At 50.0% G+C, this 22844-nt stretch overlaps 1 protein-coding gene across 1 annotated transcript in view; it reads right to left on the minus strand.

Moving 5' to 3' along the window:
- The window catches only part of LOC119378718 (AP-5 complex subunit mu-1), a gene marked incomplete at its 5' end in the record, with an annotated part of 202112 nt that overhangs the window by 140164 nt on the left and 39104 nt on the right, over positions 1-22844 (minus strand). The window contains 1 exon segment of the mRNA XM_037647755.2: positions 11207-11368. Within this exon segment, the coding sequence (XP_037503683.1) occupies positions 11207-11368 (162 nt within the window).

A 22844-nucleotide genomic window follows, 5' to 3' on the forward strand; every position in this document is an offset into this window, starting at 1 on the left:
CATCCTTCCGAGTGATCTATTGAGCCTTCGGTAGTCCACAAAGAACTGCACAGAACCGTCCTTCTTGGCAACGAAAAACACAGGAGATGCCCATGGGCTGTCCGAGGGTCGAAAACGTCGTGTCGAAGCATATTGTCGACTTGCTCATTTTTACCCGACGTTCTGTGCGAGACACGCGATATGGACGTTGCCGCAGTGGTGGTTGGGCGCCAGTGTCGATGCGATGCGTAACAGCGGACGTGCAGCCAAGAGAAGTTTGCCCGACATCGAAAGAAGAACGAAATTCTTCCAAGAGGCACAGAAGCTGGGAACGCTGGACCGACGTAAGGTTGTCAGCTATGGAGGGACCAAAACAGCACTGATGGTACGGGAACTGGTGCAGCGCGAGTCGTCGGGTGCGTCCAGAACTTGTGTGTCTTCGAGGGGCTCCACTCTACCGAGACATTCCCCTCGCACCAACGTAACAATGTGCGGGATGGGTTGGTAACAAAAATAGGGTGCTACCCTGAGTGACTTGCAAGGTCGCGAAAGGTACCAGCAACCCTTTCCTAGTGCAAACGCGGTCAGATGGCGAAAGGAGAGCAATGCTGCCACAGAGACCGGCGCAATAAACTGGCACGGCCGTTGACGAGTTTGGAGGAAATTCGGCGAGGATCCTGGTGAATGCCGATGGACTGCCTGCCAGAGTCAAATGTGAGAACGGTGAGAGTTCGAGGGCAGCTGGTGCGCAGTGAATTATGGCGTCGTGGCGGGAGCGAAAATCCCATCCCAGGATGACGTCGTGGGAGCATGCAGCAATTATGATGAACTCGACGTCGTACAGAACGTCTTGAATGACAACGCGAGAAGTGCGTACTGCTGTAGGCCTAATACTCTGGGAGCTGGCGGTACGGAGGGACATACCAGAAAGTGGCGTCGTCACTTTTCGGAGTAAGCGGCTAAGTTTTGCGTCCATAATGGATACAGCGGCTCCAGTGTCGATAAGGGGAGACGCGCGAACACCGTCCACAAACACGTCTATAACATTCGATAGACTTCGCTGAGGGCTTCTACAGTTCGATAGCGTCGCAGCCCTTGCCTCGTGGACTGCGACGACTAGTTTTCCTGCTCTCGTGCGACAGAACGTCGCCGCACTGGTGATAGTGAACGACGTCGTGGAGACTGAGAGCGGCGAGTGGATGGAGCTGGGCATTACGTCGGTGACATAGGCGGGTCGCAGAATGCACGGCTGGACTGGCTGGTGGCGGGTGACGCGACTCGAGGCGACTGCCCGCAATGACATTAACATGCCACGTGACCGGCATAAACGCATGCAAGCAGATGGGCTGATTGTCGGTGTGCGCCATCGGTTCGCCAGTGCAGGTCCGCCCATGTCGCAGGATGCGAATGACGGGGCGGCTGCTGAAATGACTGCATGGTGGGTTGCAGTTGGGGCCTAGGGATGACAGCAGCATATGTAGCCGGCACACCCGCTTCGAAGGATGGAGGTCTAGCGGCGGCTTCGGCGTAACTCAATGGTGCAGCCGCAGGGATTGCCTGGTGCGTCCTGGCGACAACTTGAACGTAACTCTGTGGCGCAGGAGCGGGGTTGCTGATGGTACTCAGGCATCACCTCCGCAATTTCCTGCTCAATCGCTCGGCGGAGGGGAGGAAGAAGGGTCGTCGACGATTGTTGAACGTGCGGCGGGTGGGCGAAGGCCAGGAGAGAGAACTGGCGTGCTATTTCCTTGCGCAGGAATGACTTCATTCTGCCAGCAGCGTGGCCTGGTCAGGTATGGGCGCCAAGCCAGCGAGCCCTTCGTCGCGTGATGGGGAGCGACGGGGGATTGAACGTTGCCGGCAGAGCTCCTCGTAGCTCTGGCACAGTGCTATGACCTCGGCCACGGTGGAAGGGTTTTTGGCGAGCAACGTGGTAAGGCATCGTCGTCAGTGCCTTTAATGTTCCGGACTTGTCAGACTCGGACATAGTGCCGTTGGCTTTCTTACCAAGTCCAGGACGTCTCGAATAACTGGTGAAAGATTCACTGGCTGCTGAGCTCGTTCGCGTAAGCACTGTTCTGCTTGCAGCTTACGAACTGCAGGGCGGCAAAAAACGTGATGCCTGCGGTCTTGAAATCGACCAAGTCGCAAAATCAGACGCGTGGTGTGTACCACAAGCTTGCTACTCCCGCGAGGTAGAAGACCAAGTTGCTCAACTTGCCTGCTTCATCCCATTTGTTGGGCACGCTCACGCGCTCGTAAATTGCGAGCCAGTCCTCCACGTCGGTGCCGTCAGCGCCAGTGAAGATAGGTGGATCGTGGATGCGTGGGACACCAGGACATGTGGTCGGTGTGGGAGGCAGCGTTTGGTGAGCGGAGTCTTGAGGCATGGTAGATGGCAGAGTACGGGAACGAAGCTCCAGGGGCATCAAATGGGAGCACAGCACTCTCCACCAATTTGTTAAGCTGTTTATTGGACGGCACTCGGCGACAATGCACTATGGCGACAGTCAAGGCGAAAACACGAGCTCCGAGCACGAGCGGCGTTTAGAAGAGGACGACCCACTAGGAGCCGCTGGAGAGCGCAACCGTTAAACAGTACCAATTGCTTCGCCACAACTCTATAAAATAGCGGTGGTGCCCACAACACGAGGCAATAGACTGTTCTGTGTATTCGCAAGCTGAGGCTCGAAAACCAAACTGCATCCTCTAGTGAAAATGGTGAGCATCTATGCCACCCAAGGTGTGGCCTCATGTTACTGGAAGAAGAAAGTAGAGTGCCCGCACGCCACTGCCTTCTCACATCAAGAAATATGCAACTGAACAAGGTGCAATGTTATTATTGTAACTGCTTAAAAGTTGAGTAAAAGGCTGATTGGAATGTTCTGCTATTCTCCGCCACAATGGAAGGCATCTATTTCCTTTATCGAGCACTGCCTGCCAGGCCTCGACACCCTTTTTTGTCTACTCATGTGCCCTTCATTTCCACTGCTCAGCTTCACATCGCCCGTGTTCCTCAGTGACTAAAAGCACACACCGAATAGTAGTACACAGGACGACACACGTCTTGTGCTGTGCACTTCGGTGCAAGTGACAGGCTGAATCCAATTATCCATAGCTAGATGGCAGTGCGAAATCTAAAGCAATGGCAAAGTTGCCTGCTGAAACACCGGAGCAAAGGGAGGTCAGATTAGCACGTTATAGAGTAGCCAAAGTCACCACCATTCATAACTACTTCAAGGACCATAAGACCGTCTTAATCAGCATTCAAGAAACACAAAGAGACACCATCAAATCTGCAAAGCCTAATGACGACTGTAGGACCTCATCGAGAACATTGACAACAGACATAGTGTAACATGCAGTCAACTTTGGCACCGAGCCGACTCTACGAACAGTAGGGACATTCTATTACAGACGCAACTGTGAGACCAATGTGGCCAGGCTGCTGTTGAAGCTTGCTACTGCCGCGAGGTAGAAGACCAAGTTGCTCAACTTGCCTGCTTCGTCCCATTTGTTGGGCACGCTCACGCGCTCGTAAATTGCGAGCCAGATTAGCAAAGTCTCAATCTTACACTTAGAGTGTAAGATTGAAGCGTTTTCATTAGTGCTGTTTGCACGAGCTTGATTTGTATATAGTAGTGACGTTGTTATAGTAGCGAATGTGGTCAGGTTTTTGTCGAACCACAAGCTGTGGCCGAATGTGTGGCTGAGAAAATTGCGCTTGAAGCGTGCGTCGGCGCCACCAACTTCAGGTAGCGACTGCTTTCGGTGCTTGGCCGCTGCATCCCGCGCCCGTACCTCTTCGAAGTTCTCTTGCCGCCGCTTCCGCACTGCTTCGGCTTCGCGGGCTTGTATTTCGAGGTCCGCACGATGCTGACGTCTCTCTGCGGCCTCACGAGCTCTCACCGCAGGGTCCTGGCGGCGAGCCCGCGCTGCTGCTGCCTTGCGAGCCCTCCGCTCCGCCGCCTTGTCTTCTTCGTTCATGTTACTAGTATCGAAGCGCACTGACTGACGACTGTCGAAAGAGACAGGAAGCACGCAGTTGTGGCCCTCTAACAGTCTCCTATCAAACTAGAGCACGCGCCGGCATGGAGCGAGCGCTGCATGTTACAGTTGGCTATGCTATATATGGTTTTGCCTGCCTTAATATCATCATCAAGGCGCTCGAAGAAGAAGAGGACGAAGACATATCTTTCGCGCACAGTGCGCATGCCACAGGTGGCCATGCTATATGTGGTTTTGCCTGCGTTAATATCATCATAAAGGCGCTCGAAGAACAAGAGGAAGAACACTTTCGCGCGAGAGTGCGCATGCCACAGTTGGCTATGCTATATGAGGTTTTTCCTGCGTTAATATCATCATCAAGGCACCCGAAGAACAAGAGGAGAAAACTTCTCTTTCGCACGAACGTGTGCATGCCACAGTTGGCTATGCTATATGTCGTTTTGCATGTGTTAACATTATCATCGAGGCACTCAAAGAACAAGAGGAAGAAGACTTTTCTTTTGCACGAGAGTGCGCATGCTACAGTTGGCTAAGCTATATGTGGTTTTGCCGGCATTAATATCATCATCAAGATGCTCGAAGAACAAGAGGAAGAAGACTTCTCTTTCGCACGAACGTGCGCATGCTACAGTTGGCTATGCTATATGTGGTTTTGCCTGCGTTAATGTCATAAAGGCGCTCGAAAAAAGAGGAAGAAGACATCTCTTTCACGCGAGAGTTCGCATGCTATATTTGGCTTTGCTATATGTGGTTTTGCCTGCGTTAATATTGCCACGCCCACTTCTTGTCTTGTTTTGATTCATTCGGGTTTGACCGGCAGGGACGGTTATCAACGCTCGACGCTGTCCGCGAAGCAGTGTTCGAGAAACTTCGCGATTGTAGTAGATCGTTTTGTTAAGATTGCGCCCTGCACGCGAATGTTCCAGCTTTGTCTAGAGATAATGCCGCCACCAGCGATATTGCTGGAAAGTTCGATAGCGCCTCTATAAAAGCCGACGCGCTTGACCGCTTGTCAGTTGATCGACGGTCGACGCTCTGTTCGACGCTATCAGTATATTGCTGTAGTTTGACTTTCAGTCTCCCGGCCACAAGTTCGGCCAAATAAACAGTTTCATCTCGGACGTGCTGACTGCTGTCTTCGTCGACGTCACGACCACGTGACATCTGGTGGAGGTGCTGCTTCATGATCCGGACGCCACCGCGGAGCGCTGACCCAAGCCCAAGCCGCGAAGAAGACGACTGTAAGGACAACCCAGATCCTCGAACCAGCCGCCGGCAGAAGGGACTACAACCAGAGTACGGGCTCCTTCCCGAAAACACCAGGCAGCCGAAGACCGTCACACCGACCGCCGAGACGATGACAGATCCCCTGCCACCTACAACGGTAGTGATGCAACAGCCAAGGGAGCCACCAACTTTCCGTGGATCGTCGTTTGAAGACCCGGAGAGCTGGCTGGAGACGTACGAGCGAGTCGCCGCCTTCAACCACTGGGACACTGAAGAGAAGCTGCGCCACGTCTACTTCTACTTAGAAGACGCCGCGAAGACGTGGTTCGAAAACCATGAATCGAGCTTCAATCCTGGGACCTCTTTCGGACGACGTTCCTCAATACCTTCGCGAGCATCGTCCGCAAGGAAAAGGCCGCTGCTTTGTGGAGACAAGAGCACAGCTACCGAATGAGACGGTCACTATCTACACGGAAGAGATGACGCGACTTTTCCGCCTGACCGATGCTGCCATGCCTGAGGAAAAAAGGTGTGCTTCCTTATGCGGGGAGTGAAACAAGACCTCTTTGCAGGATTGGTGCGGAACCCACCGAAAACTGTCACCGAATTCCTAAAGGAGGCTACAACAATTGAAAAATCCCTCGAGATTAGGACGAAGCAGTACAACCGCTCAACCCTGTCGACAGGCTACACCGAAGCGCACTCGCTAGGCACCGACGACCTACGGGAAACCATAAGAGCGATAGTGCGGGAGGAGCTGCGCAAGCTGTTGCCTTCAGCGCAGCCTCAAGTGGATTCGATCGCCGACATGGTCCGCGAGGAAATCCAGCAGTCGCTGGGCACCCCCTATGCAGCGCAGCCGCAGCTGCAAGCAATGAACTATGCTGCTGCAGCCCGACGCAACGCCCCCCCTCCTCGCCCGCGTCAAGACGCCGCGCCGCCGCAGCAGTTCCGCCGCCAGGCGCCGCCGCCACCACCACCACCACCGACGCCATACAGCCCGCCGACGGGTCAAGGATGCGCCCCCGAAAGACCGACGTTTGGCGCGCCCCTGACAACCGCCCGCTCTGCTACCACTGCGGGGAGGCCGGCCACACGTACCGCCGCCGCTGCCAATACCGACAGATGGGGCTACGCGGATTCGCCATCAACGCGCCGCGCCCGCGCCAGGCGAACGGCCTCGCGACATTGACGACTACCTCACCGGAACACAGTGGCAAGAACGACGACCTTCCCGCTCGCCGTCGCCCGGCCGCTACACGTGACCGCACCGCCGGCAGTACACTGGCCCAAACCGGGGCCGGTCGCCTAGCCCGTATCCGGGAAACTAAGGGCAGCAACCGATGGAGGTGCGGTTGCTGTACGACGAAATGCCGAAGATCCTCCGCGGCCGCCGACGACGACAACGCGACGAGACCTTCAGAACACGACGCAAACAGGACGGAGCCCTCACGAACGAAATTCGCGGCCCGAAGAAAACCTGACGACGCAACGTCGAAACAGCGGGGACAATCGACGAAGCCGTGATCCGACGCCACGACCTAACCGCAACGCAAGACGACGGACTAGCGACCTCGATGTTCTTAATCGACGGCCACAGCGTCACAGCTCTCGTCGACAGCACGGAGCGACTATTCCGGTCGTCAGTGGGCCATTCGCCACAAGCTGAAGAAAAGTAAAGACCGCTTGGTAGTGGACCCGAAATCCGGACAGCTGGAGGCCACCTGATAACGCCGATTGGTGTCTGCACGGCGAGAGTCCCATCAATACCGGACTTATCTGCGAGCTTTGTAATCCTACAAAACTGCTCCAGGGATGTGATACTCGGAATGGACTTCCTAAGTGACCACGGCGCCCGTTCATCGACCTGAGGTTCTGAGTCGATAACACTAACCTCAGACAAAGCGCTCCCACCCCACGCGGACGCCAGGGAACCATGCACTGAAGGTGATAGAAGAGCAGGTTGACCGTTCCGCCGCCGCTCCAGCGTCATTATTTCCGTCGGCACCGAAAAACCTGCGAACCTTGAAGGCGTAATCGACGGCGATCAGCAACTACTCCTGAACCGTCAAATTTGCGTCGCAAGAGGTATCGCCGAGCTGCATGACGGTAAAGCAAAGGTACTGCTGACAAACTTCAGCCACGAATATAGGCACCTCAACATGGGTGCGACGGTTGCCTACATCGGACGAATGTGTAGCCGCCAGCGATGCTTTCGCCCTCTTCGATGCTGCCGAACCTGCTTCGACGAATAGAGGTCCCCGAACCGGATTTGACGTCAACCGAGCCTTCGAAGGTCAAGCAAGACCAAGCTCAAAACCTAGCTCCTGCAATACAAGGACTGTTTTTCGTCGGTCATCGAGGGTCCGACAAAACGCCCCTTGCTAAGCACCGCATTATAACAGAGAAATTCTCGACCATCCCGACAGAGCCCCTACAGAGTTTCGACATCGAGAACGTGAGGCATAAAGAAAAAGTGGACGAATGCTACGCGACGACATCATCCAGCCTCAAGAGTCCGTGGGCGTCACCCGTGGTGTTAGTGAAGAAGAAGGACGGGACACTGCGCTTCTGCGTTGATTATCGCGCCTGAATAAAATCACGAAGAAGGACGTGTACCCCTCCCACGGATAGACGACACCCTGGATCGACTTCAGCAACGCGACGTACTTTTCGTCGATGGACCTCAAGACCGGGCTATTGGCAGATCGAAGTAGACGAAAGAGACCGAGAAAAGACCCGCTTTTATAAACGACCCGACGCCTCTTTGAGTTCAAGGTCATGCCTTTCGGTCTTTGCTCGGCACCTGCGACGTTCCAGCGCGTCATGGACACCGTACTGGCCGGATTGAAGTGGGCAGACGTGCCTTGTGTAAGTTGGACGACGTCGTGTGTTTTCCTCGACCTTCGACGAGCATCTCCGGCGGCTTTGAGGCAGTTACTTCAAGCAATCAAGACCTCTGGACTGACCCTGAAGCCAGAAAAGTGCCGATTCGCATACGACGAGCTCCTGTTCTGGGTCCATGTGATCAGCAAGTCTGGAGTGCGCCCAGACCCGCGGACAACAGCTGCCATCGCCGACTTCGCGTCCACCCACCGACAAGAAGGCCGTGCGCCGATTTTCTCGGCTTATGCGCCTATTACAGACGCTTCGTCAAAACTTTTCACGGATCGCCGAACCACTGACGCTTCTCACGAAGGACTAACGTGGAATTCAGGTGGGAAACGGCGCAAGTGCAAGCATTTTCAAGAACTTAAACGACGCCTGCAGACGCCACCCATACTTGCGCATTTCGACGATTGCGCCGATACGGAAATACACACCGACGCAAGCAGCGTAGGACTCGGTGCCGTCCTTGTGCAAAAGACTGACGGGCTTGAAAGGGTTATCAGTTATGCTAGCCGGTCACTATCCAATGCAGAAGCCAACTATTCCACAACAGAAAAGGAATGCCTTGCCATCATCTGGGCTACGTCAAAGTTTCGCCCCTACCTCTATGGCAGGCCCTTCAAGGTTGTCAGTGACCATCACGCCTTATGTTGGCTAGCTAACTTGAAGGACCCTTCAGGTCGTCTCGCACGATGGAGTCTGAGGCTTCAAGAATTTGACATTACCGTCGTGTACAAGTCCGGACGAAAACACTCTGACGCCGACTGCCTGTCCCGAGCCCCCGTCGACGCGCCGCCGCAAGAGGACGACGACGACTCCTTCCTCGGAACTATAAGTGCCGACGATTTCGCCGAAAGGCAACGAGCCGACGCGGAACTGGGGGGCCTTATGGAGTACCTCGAGTGCAAGACCGCCGTTGTTCCGAAGGTATTCAAGCGAGCACTGCCGTCGTTTTTCTTACGGAACGGCGTTCTCATGAAGAAGAACTTTTCGGCACTTCGAACCGACTACCTTCTTGTCGTGCCCTCATCATTGCGACCAGAGGTCCTCCAGGCCCTACACGACGACCCGACGGCTGGGCACCTCGGTGTTTCCCGCACGCTCGCCAGAATACAGGAAAAATACTACTGGCCACGCCTTGCTGCCGACGTCGCCCACTACGTTAAGACTTGCCGAGATTGCCAGCGACGGAAGACACCGCCGACGAGGCCCGCGGGACTTCTGCAGCCAATCGAACCACCTCACCGGCCGTTCCAGCAAATCGGGATGGACCTACTGGGGCCGTTCCCGACGTCGACTTCCGGCAACAAGTGGATCGTCGTAGCAACTGACTACCTCACCCGCTACGCCGAGACAAAGGCCTTGCCCAAAGGCAGTGCCGCCGAGGTAGCCAAGTTCTTCGTGGAGAACATCGTCTTGCGCATGGCGCCCCAGAGGTCCTCATCACAGACAGAGGTACCGCCTTTACTGCGGACCTAACTCAGGCGATCTTAAGATACAGCGAGACGAGCCACCGCCGCACCACCGCCTACCACCCGCAGACCAATGGCCTCACCGAGCGTCTAAATAAGACCATCGCCGACATGCTGGCCATGTACGTCGACGTTGAGCACAAGACGTGGGACGCCGTCCTTCCGTACGTGACCTTCGCTTACAACACGGCCGTCCAAGAAACGACGCAGATGACGCCGTACAAGTTGGTCTACGGAAGGAGCCCGGCGACGACGCTCGACGCCATGCTACCGAACGTCACCGACGAAAAAAACCTCGACGCCGCCGCTTACTTACAACGTGCCGAGGAAGCTCGACAGCTCGCCCGCCTGCGCATCAAGACCCAGCAGCACACCGACAGCCGTCGCTACATCTTCGACGACGCTTCGTGGAATACCAGCCCGGTGACCGTGTCTGGGTCTGGACGCCGATACGCCGACGTGGGCTTAGCGAAAAACTTCTTCGGCGATACTTCGGGCCATACAAGGTTTCGAGTCGGCGTCTCGGCGCTCTGGACTACGAGGTCATCCCGGACGGCATTTACGAACTCCCAGCGACGCCGCGCACGACCTGAAGTCGTCCATGCGTGCGCCTTAGCCGTTTTTTGCGCGTTAGCGAACCTGGGGACTCTACTTTTACTTTGTTATTGTAATTTATTTATGTATGCACTTGTTTTTTTCTTTTCTTTCTCTTCTTTGATCTTTCACAAGCATCGGGACGATGCTTTTTCAGAGGGGGGCAATGCCACGCCCACTTCTTGTCTTGTTTTGATTCATTCGGGTTTGACCGGCAGGGACGGTTATCAACGCTCGACGCTGTCCGCGAAGCAGTGTTCGAGAAACTTCGCGATTGTAGTAGATCGTTTTGTTAAGATTGCGCACTGCACGCGAATGTTCCAGCTTTGTCTAGAGATAATGCCGCCACCAGCGATATTGCTGGAAAGTTCGATAGCGCCTCTATAAAACCGACGCGCTTGACCGCTTGTCAGTTGATCGACGGTCGACGCTCTGTTCGACGCTATCAGTATATTGCTGTAGTTTGACTTTCAGTCTCCCGGCCACAAGTTCGGCCAAATAAACAGTTTCATCTCGGACGTGCTGACTGCTGTCTTCGTCGACGTCACGACCATGTGACAATATCATCATCAAGGCGCTCGACGAACAAGAGGAAGAAGACTTCTCTTTCGCGTGAGAGTGTGCATGCTACAGTTGGCTATGCTATATGTGGTTTTGCCTGCGTTAATATCATCATCAAGGCACTCGAAGAACAAGAGGAAGAAGACTTCTGTTTCGCGCGAGAGTGCGCATGCTACAGTTGGCTATGCTATATGTGGTTTTGCCTGCATTAACATCATCATCAAGGCGCTCAAAGAACAAGAGGAAGAAGACTTTCTTTTGCACGACAGTGCGCATGCTACAGTTGGCTAAGCTATATGTGGTTTTGCCTGCATTAATGTCATCACCAAGTAGCTCGAAGAACAAGAGGAAAAAGACTGCTCTTTCGCGCGAGCGTGCGCTGAGCCATGCTAGCGGGAGCAATGAGAACTGGCGGCTACTACGGCGATGGACAAGCCCCGAGCATAAGGAGCCAGCTCCTAAAAGCTGCTTCTCACCTTGTGCACCTTGGTGAGTGGTGAGTTGCACGCCAACTGCCAGAGTAGTGACAGTGCCTCGCTGGACACCACGGTAACAGAGAGCTCACGGCATTCCAGCTCTGCATGCACTTGCAGGATTCCAGTCACCTCGGCCGTGGGGCTCACATCAGGACGCTCACACTGCACTCGACACACTGGCACTTAGAAGAAAATCTACAACTCTGCTAAACAGATTATGCTGTCTGCACACAGCTGGCAATCCCACAGTCATGACAGACCCTTGTGCTATTGTCTACAAAAATTTTCACGTAAAGCAGTTCAACTAGCGAGGCAGGAATGATTTGGTGGATTTGTCTAAGTTTCATCCTTTTCGTTTCATGTGGCTTTGCAACACTTCAATTGATCATTTTCAACAAAATATTCCACTTTAAGCGCAACAAACTGCAATAATGATGCACATCAATGGGAACTCATTACCTTCTTGCGTTTAGGAAAATATTTCAAAATGGTGACGAGATAGGTTTGTTGGTATGCAGACATATACCACCGTAAATATAGAATGAAACAGGAGCATCATTCACATCCACACAATAATACTGTGTCAGAAGTCAGTGCCTGTGTCGTGTGCTCCTAATATCTGTCCGTTTTTACCATTTACAATAGCAGAAAAATATGAGTGCTCGAAGATTTTGAGTGATAAAGCATAATAAATGATGTCACAAGAACTCCTGAAGCCACAAGCGCTATACAAGTCCACCTACAACCCATCACACGATGGAGTGTTGTTCAGACTGCAGTTCTGGAGTTTTCTTTATTATTTTTGTATACAGCATGGTGGGGAATATAACGTGTGAAGCAGCACACATAAACAAGAAACAAAAGAACACAATTCAAAAAGACCAACGCTGCACTGACTCACAACTTGTTTATATTGAAGAAAGAAAATGAACGGCATTATTATTGCCACACCCGCTTCTTTTGTTATTTTTATGTAACTGGTCGTTACACGTGTAACCACTGTCTTGCGCAAAAGGCGCGCGAATGTCTGGAAAGCTTCCAGATTATTTCAGAATCTTCTGATAGGCTTGAGCATGCAAACACGAACAGTTGAGTTCATTCTAGAACTAACGCCACCACTTGCAATAAGGTTCGAACATCCAATGCCACATGTATAAATACAGACGCACCTTACTGCAGATCAGATTACCGACGACCGACACTCTGTTCACCACTATCAGTGTATAGCGTGCATTGCTCGAACCTTGTCTTTTCATTTTCCTGGCACAAGTTCGCCCAAATAAAATGTTTAGTCTTGAACGCGCCGACTGCTGCCTTCGTCTACGTCACGACCATGCGACATTTGGTGGAGGTGCTGGTTTCAAATGTATCGAAAGGTGGACTAGTTACTAATTCATACTTCTTCAGCCTACTGGGAGCGCGGGAACACATAACGATGAAGGTAGAACCACAGAACACGAGCACTCGTGTTCTGTGGTCTTCCTTCATCTGTTGTGTGTTCCGCGCTCCCAGTAAGCTGAAGAAGGTGCTGGTTTCTTCATTTCCGGACGCCTACAAAAAGCTGGGAACCCAGCGGAAGTTGCGAAGAAGAAATGACACTATCGAGGAGAGTTGAGCTAGCCACCAAAATACTGACTCCTGCCGGACAAGCCAAGTGCCACGACGACGAAGACGACAGGCACCACTGCATCACCTGAAAGAGTCGTCATAAATCAGAGAGAGAGCCGCCGACTTTGACGAATCACTCTGTGAAGACAAGTGTTGTAGGCGTTACTGAAAAAAGTAACTAAATACGTTACTCGTTACACTATAAAAAGGGATGTGTTACCGCCTACGTTACCTACAAAAAATGTAACGCGTTACCGTTACCGAAAAAAAGTAACGGACGTTACCTCTGCCGTTACTCCGCAATAATAAATTTTATTCGATGTGTCCTTGCTGCCGGAGCCCACAATAATAATTTAAATCTGCAATTTATGTTCACGTAAAACTTCTAACCCAAACAACGAATATACCCAAAATGCTGATTTAAACGAGTACTTCCACAAATGTACCGGAATGTACCGGACGTTAGCAATGGTATAGTGGCTTAAAGTTGTCTTTAGAGTTACGTGTGATGGCTTTGACTCTGACATATGGTGAAGCCCTTTTCTCAAGGTGCCATTATACAGAATATGAGATTCAATCATCAACGCGTAACCGCAAATAAAGCATCAATGAAAGCTCAAGAAATTTACAATAATTCTGATGTGTGCTTCTGCTAGCAAAATAGATGCGCGAATTTTGTAGTAGTAAAGAAGAATGGTTAAATGGGCTAGTCACGTAAAAAAATATTGCTGCTAAACATTTTTTGTTCACTTTAACCTGTATAATTACCGCAAAAAATGCGAGGTTTATGTGAAGGTGTTCAAGATCAGCCTCACTCGCTCAGGAGTTCAATAACCAGAAACTTCACTGCAAGTTGCACATAGAAGAAAAGAGCAAAATTTATTTTTAAAACAAAGTTGATAAGCCTATCAACTTTGTAGCTACTACAAAATGTCGCATATTAGACATTTTTTCAAAAAAACAGTTCCTTAGCTCTAAAGTTTCAAACAATGTACTTTACCTTTGTTGCGAATACATTATACACACAAAATATATCTTGTAACGATAATATTTGGGTTTTACAACGTTGTGAACTTTCGAGATGACAGGTAATGAAATTGGTCCCTCCGGATTGAATATGTTTGATATTTTTTCCCTCGTAAATTATGCAGTTAATAAGGAAATTAAGTTCCTTTTCGGGCTACTGGCATGGGATATGCATAAAATATAAAATACTCAATCAAATCTAAAATATCTATTTTCGGATGCGTGTCGATCTCTCGTGGAATCACCCGTTTGCAATAACCACGATAGTACACTAACTGCGGTAATGTCTGCCGTGTAGCTACCTGTAACCGTGGTTAGCCGTAACCGTAGTTAGCTTAACCGCAGTTAAGGCTGTTCGTGTGACAGCGGTATTAAGGTAGTGAGTAAAAAAAAAATTTTTTTTTGCATTACAAGAAAAAATTCTACGTTTCGCGTCACACTCGCATTCTTTTTCAGGGTTTTCTTCCAGCCAGGGGTCACGCCTATTCTCCACAATAAGGCAGACTCTCGATCGGCAGCGCACCTGTAGACCGGTTGATGTTACCGGCTGTCGCCTGGATGGGCCAGAATCCCACAGAAAGCCGCTTAACCCATTAGCGCCCAGCGTACTTTACAAAGTACACTTCATTTTTTTGGAATAGTAAATACACTATCCAATATTCTAAGTTTTCTGATTAGCATTTTTGATGCTAAAAGTTGCAGGAAGACACTCCTAATCGAACATATTGACTCAGGTCAATTTTTTCTGTGCTACGAGTTGTTAAACTTTTGGAAAACGAGCGCCCGTCGAACGCATGTGACGACTACTACATTTCTCAAATAATTTAAGGTTTCACACTGTATATATTGAAAAAAACAGATTGGTTGTGCTTCAAAAAGAACAATATAATCACGGCGAAGCGCAAGAATCAGCTGTAGTGCACTGTTTGCTCTGAGGGGTAATCAAATGTTGGTGTACTTTTTGTAGTACACTGGGCCTTTGTGAGAGCTTAAATGCGCATTGCGTTTTAGGTTGCCTCAGAGATCAAACCAGGTATTTTCTTCAGAAGAATGCCGTTTTTACGGTAATTTGAGACTCGGGAGACTGCAGGCAGGGATGTGCGAGAGCCTCTTGGTGAAGTAATTGTCACTCCCAAACGGCTGAGGAGGAGGGGAAGACGGCTGTGCAAATGAATGCCTTCTGCCTGATGGAACGAAAGAAATCGGGAAGACTGCTTCTGTTTTGATCCGGGAAACGAGTTCCTTTTCGTAAAGGGCAAAGACAATAGCATAGTTGCTATGGCGATGAACTATGACACAGTCGAGCCACTGCGCTCTGTAAGCAGATGATCATCAACTCAAAAGAAAAACGTAGCGCCATCACGAAACATCGTCAGCAGCTAGAGAAATATTGGCATGGGAGAGATTCACCTTCACAATCAAGCTGCGTATAACTTCAGAATTTTCATTCGTGGGAAAATGAGATGGAAGCACATATTTACACAGATCATCAACATTGCTGCACTGAATGCATAGAGGATCTGCCAACCTACTGGAGGTTAGCAGACCCTCTATGAGTCGACTGCTGTCATTCACCTGCACACTTCCAAGACACTACCTGTGCCGTGTACACAATAGAACTATCAAGAGGTCTTCCGTGTCCAGTGTGCCTGCCAGTCCCCTCCATCCATATGGGCATTTCACAAGAAGATTGAAAAACGGTTGAAGTGCACTGTCTGTGATAAATAGAAATGATGCTGCGAAAAGTATGGTGCAACGCTTTGCATGATGCGTCGCTGCTTGGACAAGTTGCATGTGCCAAAACAACTTTAGTATTAGTGTGGAAAGGACCAAGAATGCTAGCTATTCGTGTGCCGAGCCAGCTTGCATTGCTATCGCATGAGCCCAGCGTACTTTCTAAAGTACAGTATCATAACTTCTGAAGGAATAGATGTAACGCTATGAAACTTGCCAGCTGTTTTTGTCTACTGTAGTTAGATAAGTGCGCGAAATTTCAATTACATTCAACAAATAGTTTTTGCTTGGGCCTTAATGGGTTAAGTCAACGACGCGGGAGTTGTCGAATTCGATGCGGTGTCATTTACCGTGCTCTGCTCAGCGAGTGTACTCCTTTGTCATGTGAACTTGTGGACGTCGTTTTTATGTTGCCACAGCCTCTCGGGGGCCTTCTTCGTTTCCCCCACGTAAAAAATTCACGATCAGCACGTGGTATGGAGTAAACCAGCCTTTGTGCTTTCTCTTCAGAAGGCCTGTCTTTTGGGCATGAAAAGGAGCAGGTGCCAGCAATCCATCTGCTACATCCACTTCCACGAGAAGCATGTCCGTATAGTTTCTCATGGAGAATTATGCGGCTTTCATCAAGCTTTTTGTGGCAACGGCCCAAACCTCCACACAAGAAGTCGGCACGTCTTAAGAAATTGGTCCCCACAATTTCCACAAAAAAAAAAGCTATTCCGCCCGCGCTTTCTTGGTGAATGCCTGGCAGGCCGACAGCAGTCCGACGCTGCGACAAAAGAATTTGTCGGGGGAGCTCTGACAAACGGCACCCCCAGGATGAAAAAGTAACGAGTAACAATGTTAACGTAAGTACGTTACCCGTTACAGTTTCTAAATTGTAACGAGTACGTTACAAAGTTACCGAAAAAAGTAACGCGTTACCGGTAACGCCGTTACTTGTAACGCGTTACCGCCAACACTGGTGAAGACCCGGAAAGCTGGCTGGGAAGACACGACCGGGTTGCCAAATTCAATAACAAGCACCAAGATCGCAAGTTGGGCCAGTTGGTTAACGTTCATATTTAAAATTTTGGTTGAAGCGCACCAAAAACACAGACTAGAAGAAGCAGACAGGACAGCGCTTACAGTAAGCACTGTCCTGTCTGCTTCTTCTAGTCTGTGTTTTTCGGTGCGCTTCAACCAAATTTTCAAACATGATCAATAACTATGACTGCGACGAGAGGCTTCACCACGTATACTTCGCCTTTGAAGATGGCGCCAAGACCTGTTTAAGAACACAGAGGCCACCCTGACGACCTGGGACCTATTTGCGCCACATTCCTCGGAACCTTCACAAGTATTGAGCCTAAGGAAAGGGCTGAAACCCTGCTGGATAGCCGTGTACAGCTTTCAAACGAGAGCATCGAGATGTACACCGAAAAATGGCACGCCTGTTCCGTCACGCCGACCCCGCCACGTTTGAGAAGAAGCTCCGGTTCTAATGCAAGGTGTCAAGCAAGAACGCATTGCGCGACTTGTTCGCAACCTGCCCAAGACTGTCAACGAATTCCTTACAGAGGCCACGACAAGAGAAAAGGCGCTTGAGATACGGACAAGGCAGTACAACCATTGCTCACCGATCACCAACTACACCAAAACTTAAGCCCTCAGCACCAACGACCTGCGCGAGACCATCCGAGCGGTCGTGCGTGAAGAGCTGCGAAATATATTTCCAGAATCGCAGCCTTCAGTGGACTCGATCATCAACATTATTCGTGAGGAAGTCCAGCAATCGTTGGGAATTCCCTAACCACTGCAGCCTTATCCGGAAGCTATGAGCTACGCTGCTGCAGCATGTCGTAACGCTGCCCTTTGCGCCAACGTGAAGACACTGCACCGCCACAATTCCGCTGCCAGACAACGCTGCCATACCACCCACCTGTCGGCCAGCACTACGCTCTGAGGAAGACTGACGTTTGGCGGGCCCCCCGACCACCGCCCACTCTGCTACCATTGCGGAGAAGCTGGTCACACTTACCGCCGCTACTAGTACCGACAGATGGGTACGCATCTTTCAAAAGGGCGGCGCAAGAACAAGGACAAAAGAAAGGTACGATACACCACAGAGCGCCTTGGTGTGTCGTACCTTTCTTTTGTCCTTGTTTTTGCGCAGCCCGTTTCAAAGATGCATAACCAATTCCAACTTGCCCAGATATCAATTATTCTGCTGACAGATGGGTCTGCGTGGTTTCGCCATCGATGGCCACATTTATAACGGGGTAAAAGACCACGCGACATCGCAGACTACCTCGCAGGAACGCAGTGGACACCTCGACGACCTTCTCATTCACCGTTGCCAGGACACTACATCTCACTGCAATGCCGGCAGTACACCGGCCCTACTCTGGGTGGATCCACGAGCCCTTATCCGGAAAACTAGGGGCAGCGATCGATAGAGGTGCAGTTGCTGTACGATGAAATACCGAAGATCCTCCGCCGCCGCCACGACGAAACCTTAAGAAAATGCCGCAAACCAAACGGAGCCCTGACGATGAAACCTTGCTGTCTGAAGAAGACCTGACAACACGACGCAGAAGCAGCGGAACAAGCCAACCTAGCCGTGACCAGACGCCACGACTTAACCGAAACGCAAGACAACGAACTAGTAACATCGGCGTACTATTCCACGTTATCATCCTGAATGGCTCGGCTGCTGTACAGATCTCTGTAGAACTCTTCCGCTACCTCAACTATTCTATCCATATTGTTTGTGACCTTGCCTTCCTTATCCCTTAATGCATACATCTGATTTTTGCCTATGCACAGTTTTGTCTTCATAGCTTTGAGGCTTCTTCCGTTCTTTAGAGCATGCTCAATTCTCTCCATATTATACTTTCTTATGTCGGCTACTTTACGCCTATTGATTAACTTCGAAAGCTCCGCCAGCTCTATTTTGTCTGTTGCATTTGAGGCTTTCATAGCTTGACGTTTCTTAATGAGGTTTTTCGTCTCTTGGGATAGCTTACCAGTGTCCTGTCTAACAACTGTACCCCGACTTCCACTGCACACTCCTTGATGATACTAGTCAGATTATCATTCATTGCGTCAACGCTAAGGTCGGTTTCCTCGGTTAAAGCCGCGTACCTATTCTGAAGTGAAACTCTGAATTCCTCAACTTTCCCTCAGAGCTAGTTCATTAATCGGCTTCCTGCGTATCAGTTTCTGCCGTTCCTTCCTCACGTCAAGTTGAATTCTAGATCTTACCATTCTATGGTCACTGCATCGGATCTTGTTAACTACTTCCACATCCTGTACAATGCCCGGGTGGCCGCACATTATGAAGTCTATTTCATTTTTAGTTTCGCCATTAGGACTCCTCCACGTCCACTTAAGAAGGAGTAATAGCGCAGAGGAATCTGACATCCACCAGTATTGACAGGAGAAGTAAAGAAAGCCCTAAAGGGAATGCAAAGAGGTAAAGCAGCTGGTGAGGATCAGGTAACATCAGACCTGTTGAAAGACGGTGGAGAGATTATGTTAGAGAAACTGGCCACCCTGTATACGAAGTGCCTCTCGACGGGGAGGATACCAGAATCTTGGAAGAATGCCAACATCATCTTGATCCATAAGAAAGGGGACGTCAAAGACCTGAAAAATTACAGGCCCATAAGCTTACTGTCGGTTGTCTACAAGCTATTTACAAAAGTAATTGCTAACAGAATTAATACGACATTGGAGTTCAATCAACCAAGGGACCAGGCAGGATTTCGTACAGGATTCTCAACAATAGACCATATTCATACTATCAATCAGGTGATAGAGAAATGCGCGGAATACAACCAACCCCTATACATAGCCTTCATAGATTACGAGAAGGCATTTGATTCGGTGGAGACATCAGCAGTCATGCAAGCACTGCGGAATCAGGGCATCGACGAAGCCTATATAAACATAATGGAAGAAATCTACAGCGGATCCACAGCCACTATAGTCCTCCATAAAGAAAGCGATAGAATCCCAATAAAGAAGGGCGTACGGCAGGGAGACACTCCTCCAATGTTATTCACACGCGTGTTTACAGGAGGTTTTCAGGGCCCTAGATTGGGAAGAGCTAGGGATAAGTCAATGGAGAGTATCTCAGTAACCTACGATTCGCTGATGACATTGCATTGATGAGTAACGCGGGAGACGAATTGCAGCTCATGATTACTGAACTGGATACGGAAAGTAGAAGAGTAGGTCTGAAAATTAATATGCATAAAACTAAAGTAATGTGGAACTATCTTGGCAGAGAACAGCGCTTTGCGATAGGTGGCGAGACACTAAAAGTTGTAAATGAGTACGTCTACTTAGGACAGGTAGTAACCGCGGAGCCGAGCCATGAGAGTGAAATAACTAGAAGAATAAGGATGGGTTGGGGCTCATTCGGCAAGCATTATCAAATCATGAATGGTAATCTACCACTATCCCTCAAGAGGAAGGTATATAACAGCTGCATCTTACCGGTACTTACCTACGGAGCAGAAACCTGGAGACTTACAAAGAGGGTTCAACTTAAATTGAGGACGACGCAGCGAGCGATGGAAAGGAAATGATAGGTGTAACCTTAAGAGACAGGAAGAGAGCAGAGTGGGTCAGGGAACAAACGGGGGTCAATGACATCATAGTTGAAATCAAGAAGAAGAAATGGATATGGGCCGGGCCACGTAGCACGTCGGCAGGATAAACCGGTGGTCATTAAGGGTAACTGACTGGATTCCAAGAGATGGCAAACGCGTGAGGGGGAGACAGAAATTAGGTGGGCAGATGAGATTAAGAAGTTTGCAGGTATTACGTGGCAGCAGAAAGCACAGGACCGGGTTGATTGGCGGAACATGGGAGAGGCCTTTGCCCTGCAGTGGGCGTAGACAGGCTGATGATGATGATGATGACTTCCACGGCCACAACTCACCACTCTCGTCGACACTGCAGTCGACATTCCGTTGTCAGTGGACGTTCGCCACGAAGTTGAAGAAAGTCAAGACAGATTGGCAAGGCCCGAAATTCGACCACTGGAGGTCATCTAATAACGCCGGCTGGAGTCTACACAGCAAGAGTTACTATCAATAACCGGACTACCCTGCGAGTTTTGTAATCCTATAACACTGCTTGAGGGATGGATACTTGAGATGGACTTCCTAAGTCACCACAGCGCCGTCATCGACATGAGGACTGAGTCAATAACACTACCTCAGAAAAGCTGCTGCCGCCGCACACAACGCAGGGGAACAATGTGATAGAAGAGCAGGTCACCATTCCACCTCTCTCAGTGTAGTCATTTGCATCGGCACTGAAAAACCCGCGGACTTTAAGAGCGCCATCGAGGGCGACCAGCACCTGCACCTCGCAAGAGGCATAGCCGAGCTGCATGATGGCAAAGCAAAGGTAGTGTTGACAAACTTCAGCACCGAATATAGCACCTCAACGTTGGTACGACGGTCACCCACATCGACAAATTCGTGGACGCCAGCAATACTTTCGCACTCTTCAAAGCTACTGAACCTGCTTCAATTAATCGAGGTCTCCAACCAGAATTCGACGTCAATCTGAGCCTCACGAAGCCTAAGCAAGACCAGCTCAACCCTGCCCCTGCAATTCAAGGATTGGTTCTTGTTGTCGTCAAGAGCCCCTAGTCGCAAAAAATCACATCACAATAGAAGAAAGCGCCCGGCTAATCTGTCAGAGCCATATCGAGATTGAACTCGAGAATGCAAGGCCGTAAAGAAACAGGTCGAGAAAATGCTACGCGACGACATCATCCAGCCATTCAAGAGTCCGTGGGCATCTCTCATGGTGTAACTGAAGAAAGATGAAACCCTACGTTTCTACGTTGACCTATCGCTGCCTGAACAAAATCCCAAAGGACGTGTATCCTCTCCCACGGATAGACGACGCCCTGGATCGACTCCACAATGCGAAGTACTTTTCGTCGATGGAGCTCAAGACCAGATACTGGCAAATCGAAGTCGACGTGAGAGACCGAGAGAAGACTGCCTTTATAACACCAGATGGCCTGTTCGAGTTCAAGGTCATGCCCTTCAGTCTTTGCTCGGCACCTGCGACTTTCCAATGTGTCATGGATACAGTACTGACCGGCATGAAGTGGCAGATTTGCCTCGCGTACTTGGACGACGACGTTGTGTTCGCCTCAAACTTCAACGAACACCTCCAGTGCCTTGAAACTGTACTTCAAGCAATCAAGACCTCGGACTCACCTTGAAGCCAGGAAAGTGCCGCTTTGCGTACGAGGAACTCTTGTTTTTGGGTCACGTGATCAGCAAGATTGGAGTTCGCCCCGACCCACGGAAACAGCTGCCATCGCTCGTGAGCAGACAGACGCATGGATGGATAGGAATGATCAAAGTATCTTTGGTTCGCTAAGAAATGCTTTGCATTCAAAAGCATTTTTGCTCATACTGTTAGGTGTGTTAGCTGAAAGGCCAATACAGGTTGGCGTAATCTTTAAAAAATTCGGGACATGCCACACGTTGTAGGAATTGGTTTAATGCGAAGCAGGAAGCGAGTACTTCTATGCTATATTTTATGGCTTTGAGCCAAGCGTTACGAGGTGGATCGACTTCTTTTGTAAGTGTATCAATTTTTAAGTGTAGTAGCTGTGTGCACATCGTGGGCTTAACAGGCATGTCGACAACACTGGCGCTTAAAGGGTAACCTATTGTGCGACATAACGTCAGCCTTCACATTAGGGTACATACGCCAGTATTATCGAAGATAAGTGCACTTTATGGTGCAATCATGTTATTATCATATGTAACTTTCGTTAATGTATTCCTCCAGTGTTGACCAATGTTTCATATAGCTTGCAAATCATAGGAATACAGTCAAATCCCGCTACAACGAAATTGACGGTGCTCGGAAAAATATTCGTTGAAGCGAACATTTCGTTGTAGTGAAATCGAAAAAAATATGGCTGACCTGAGCTAGTAGAACAGTGAAACTTTTATTTCCAATATTCAAAAAGTGTCTGCTGCTTCCTTTGCGTCCCCAGCAGCGGTACAACGCGATTCTCATATATGCATAGTGACGCCACGTTGAAAAGCACGCAGAAACAACCGCTTCCGCGAAGGAATCAAACAAGCACGGGCGCGCAACACGGAACTGCACAGTTGCACCAACACGCTAACACTAGCTATTCGCCGACAACGGCGACATGCAGGCGTGCTATCGCGGAGTAATGACTTACGCCTTATTCTATGCTATTCTTATCCACCACTCGCGGCTGGCTGAT

The sequence above is a fragment of the Rhipicephalus sanguineus genome, unplaced genomic scaffold, assembly GCF_013339695.2.
Source record: "Rhipicephalus sanguineus isolate Rsan-2018 unplaced genomic scaffold, BIME_Rsan_1.4 Seq941, whole genome shotgun sequence".
In the NCBI taxonomy this organism is placed as follows: domain Eukaryota; kingdom Metazoa; phylum Arthropoda; class Arachnida; order Ixodida; family Ixodidae; genus Rhipicephalus; species Rhipicephalus sanguineus.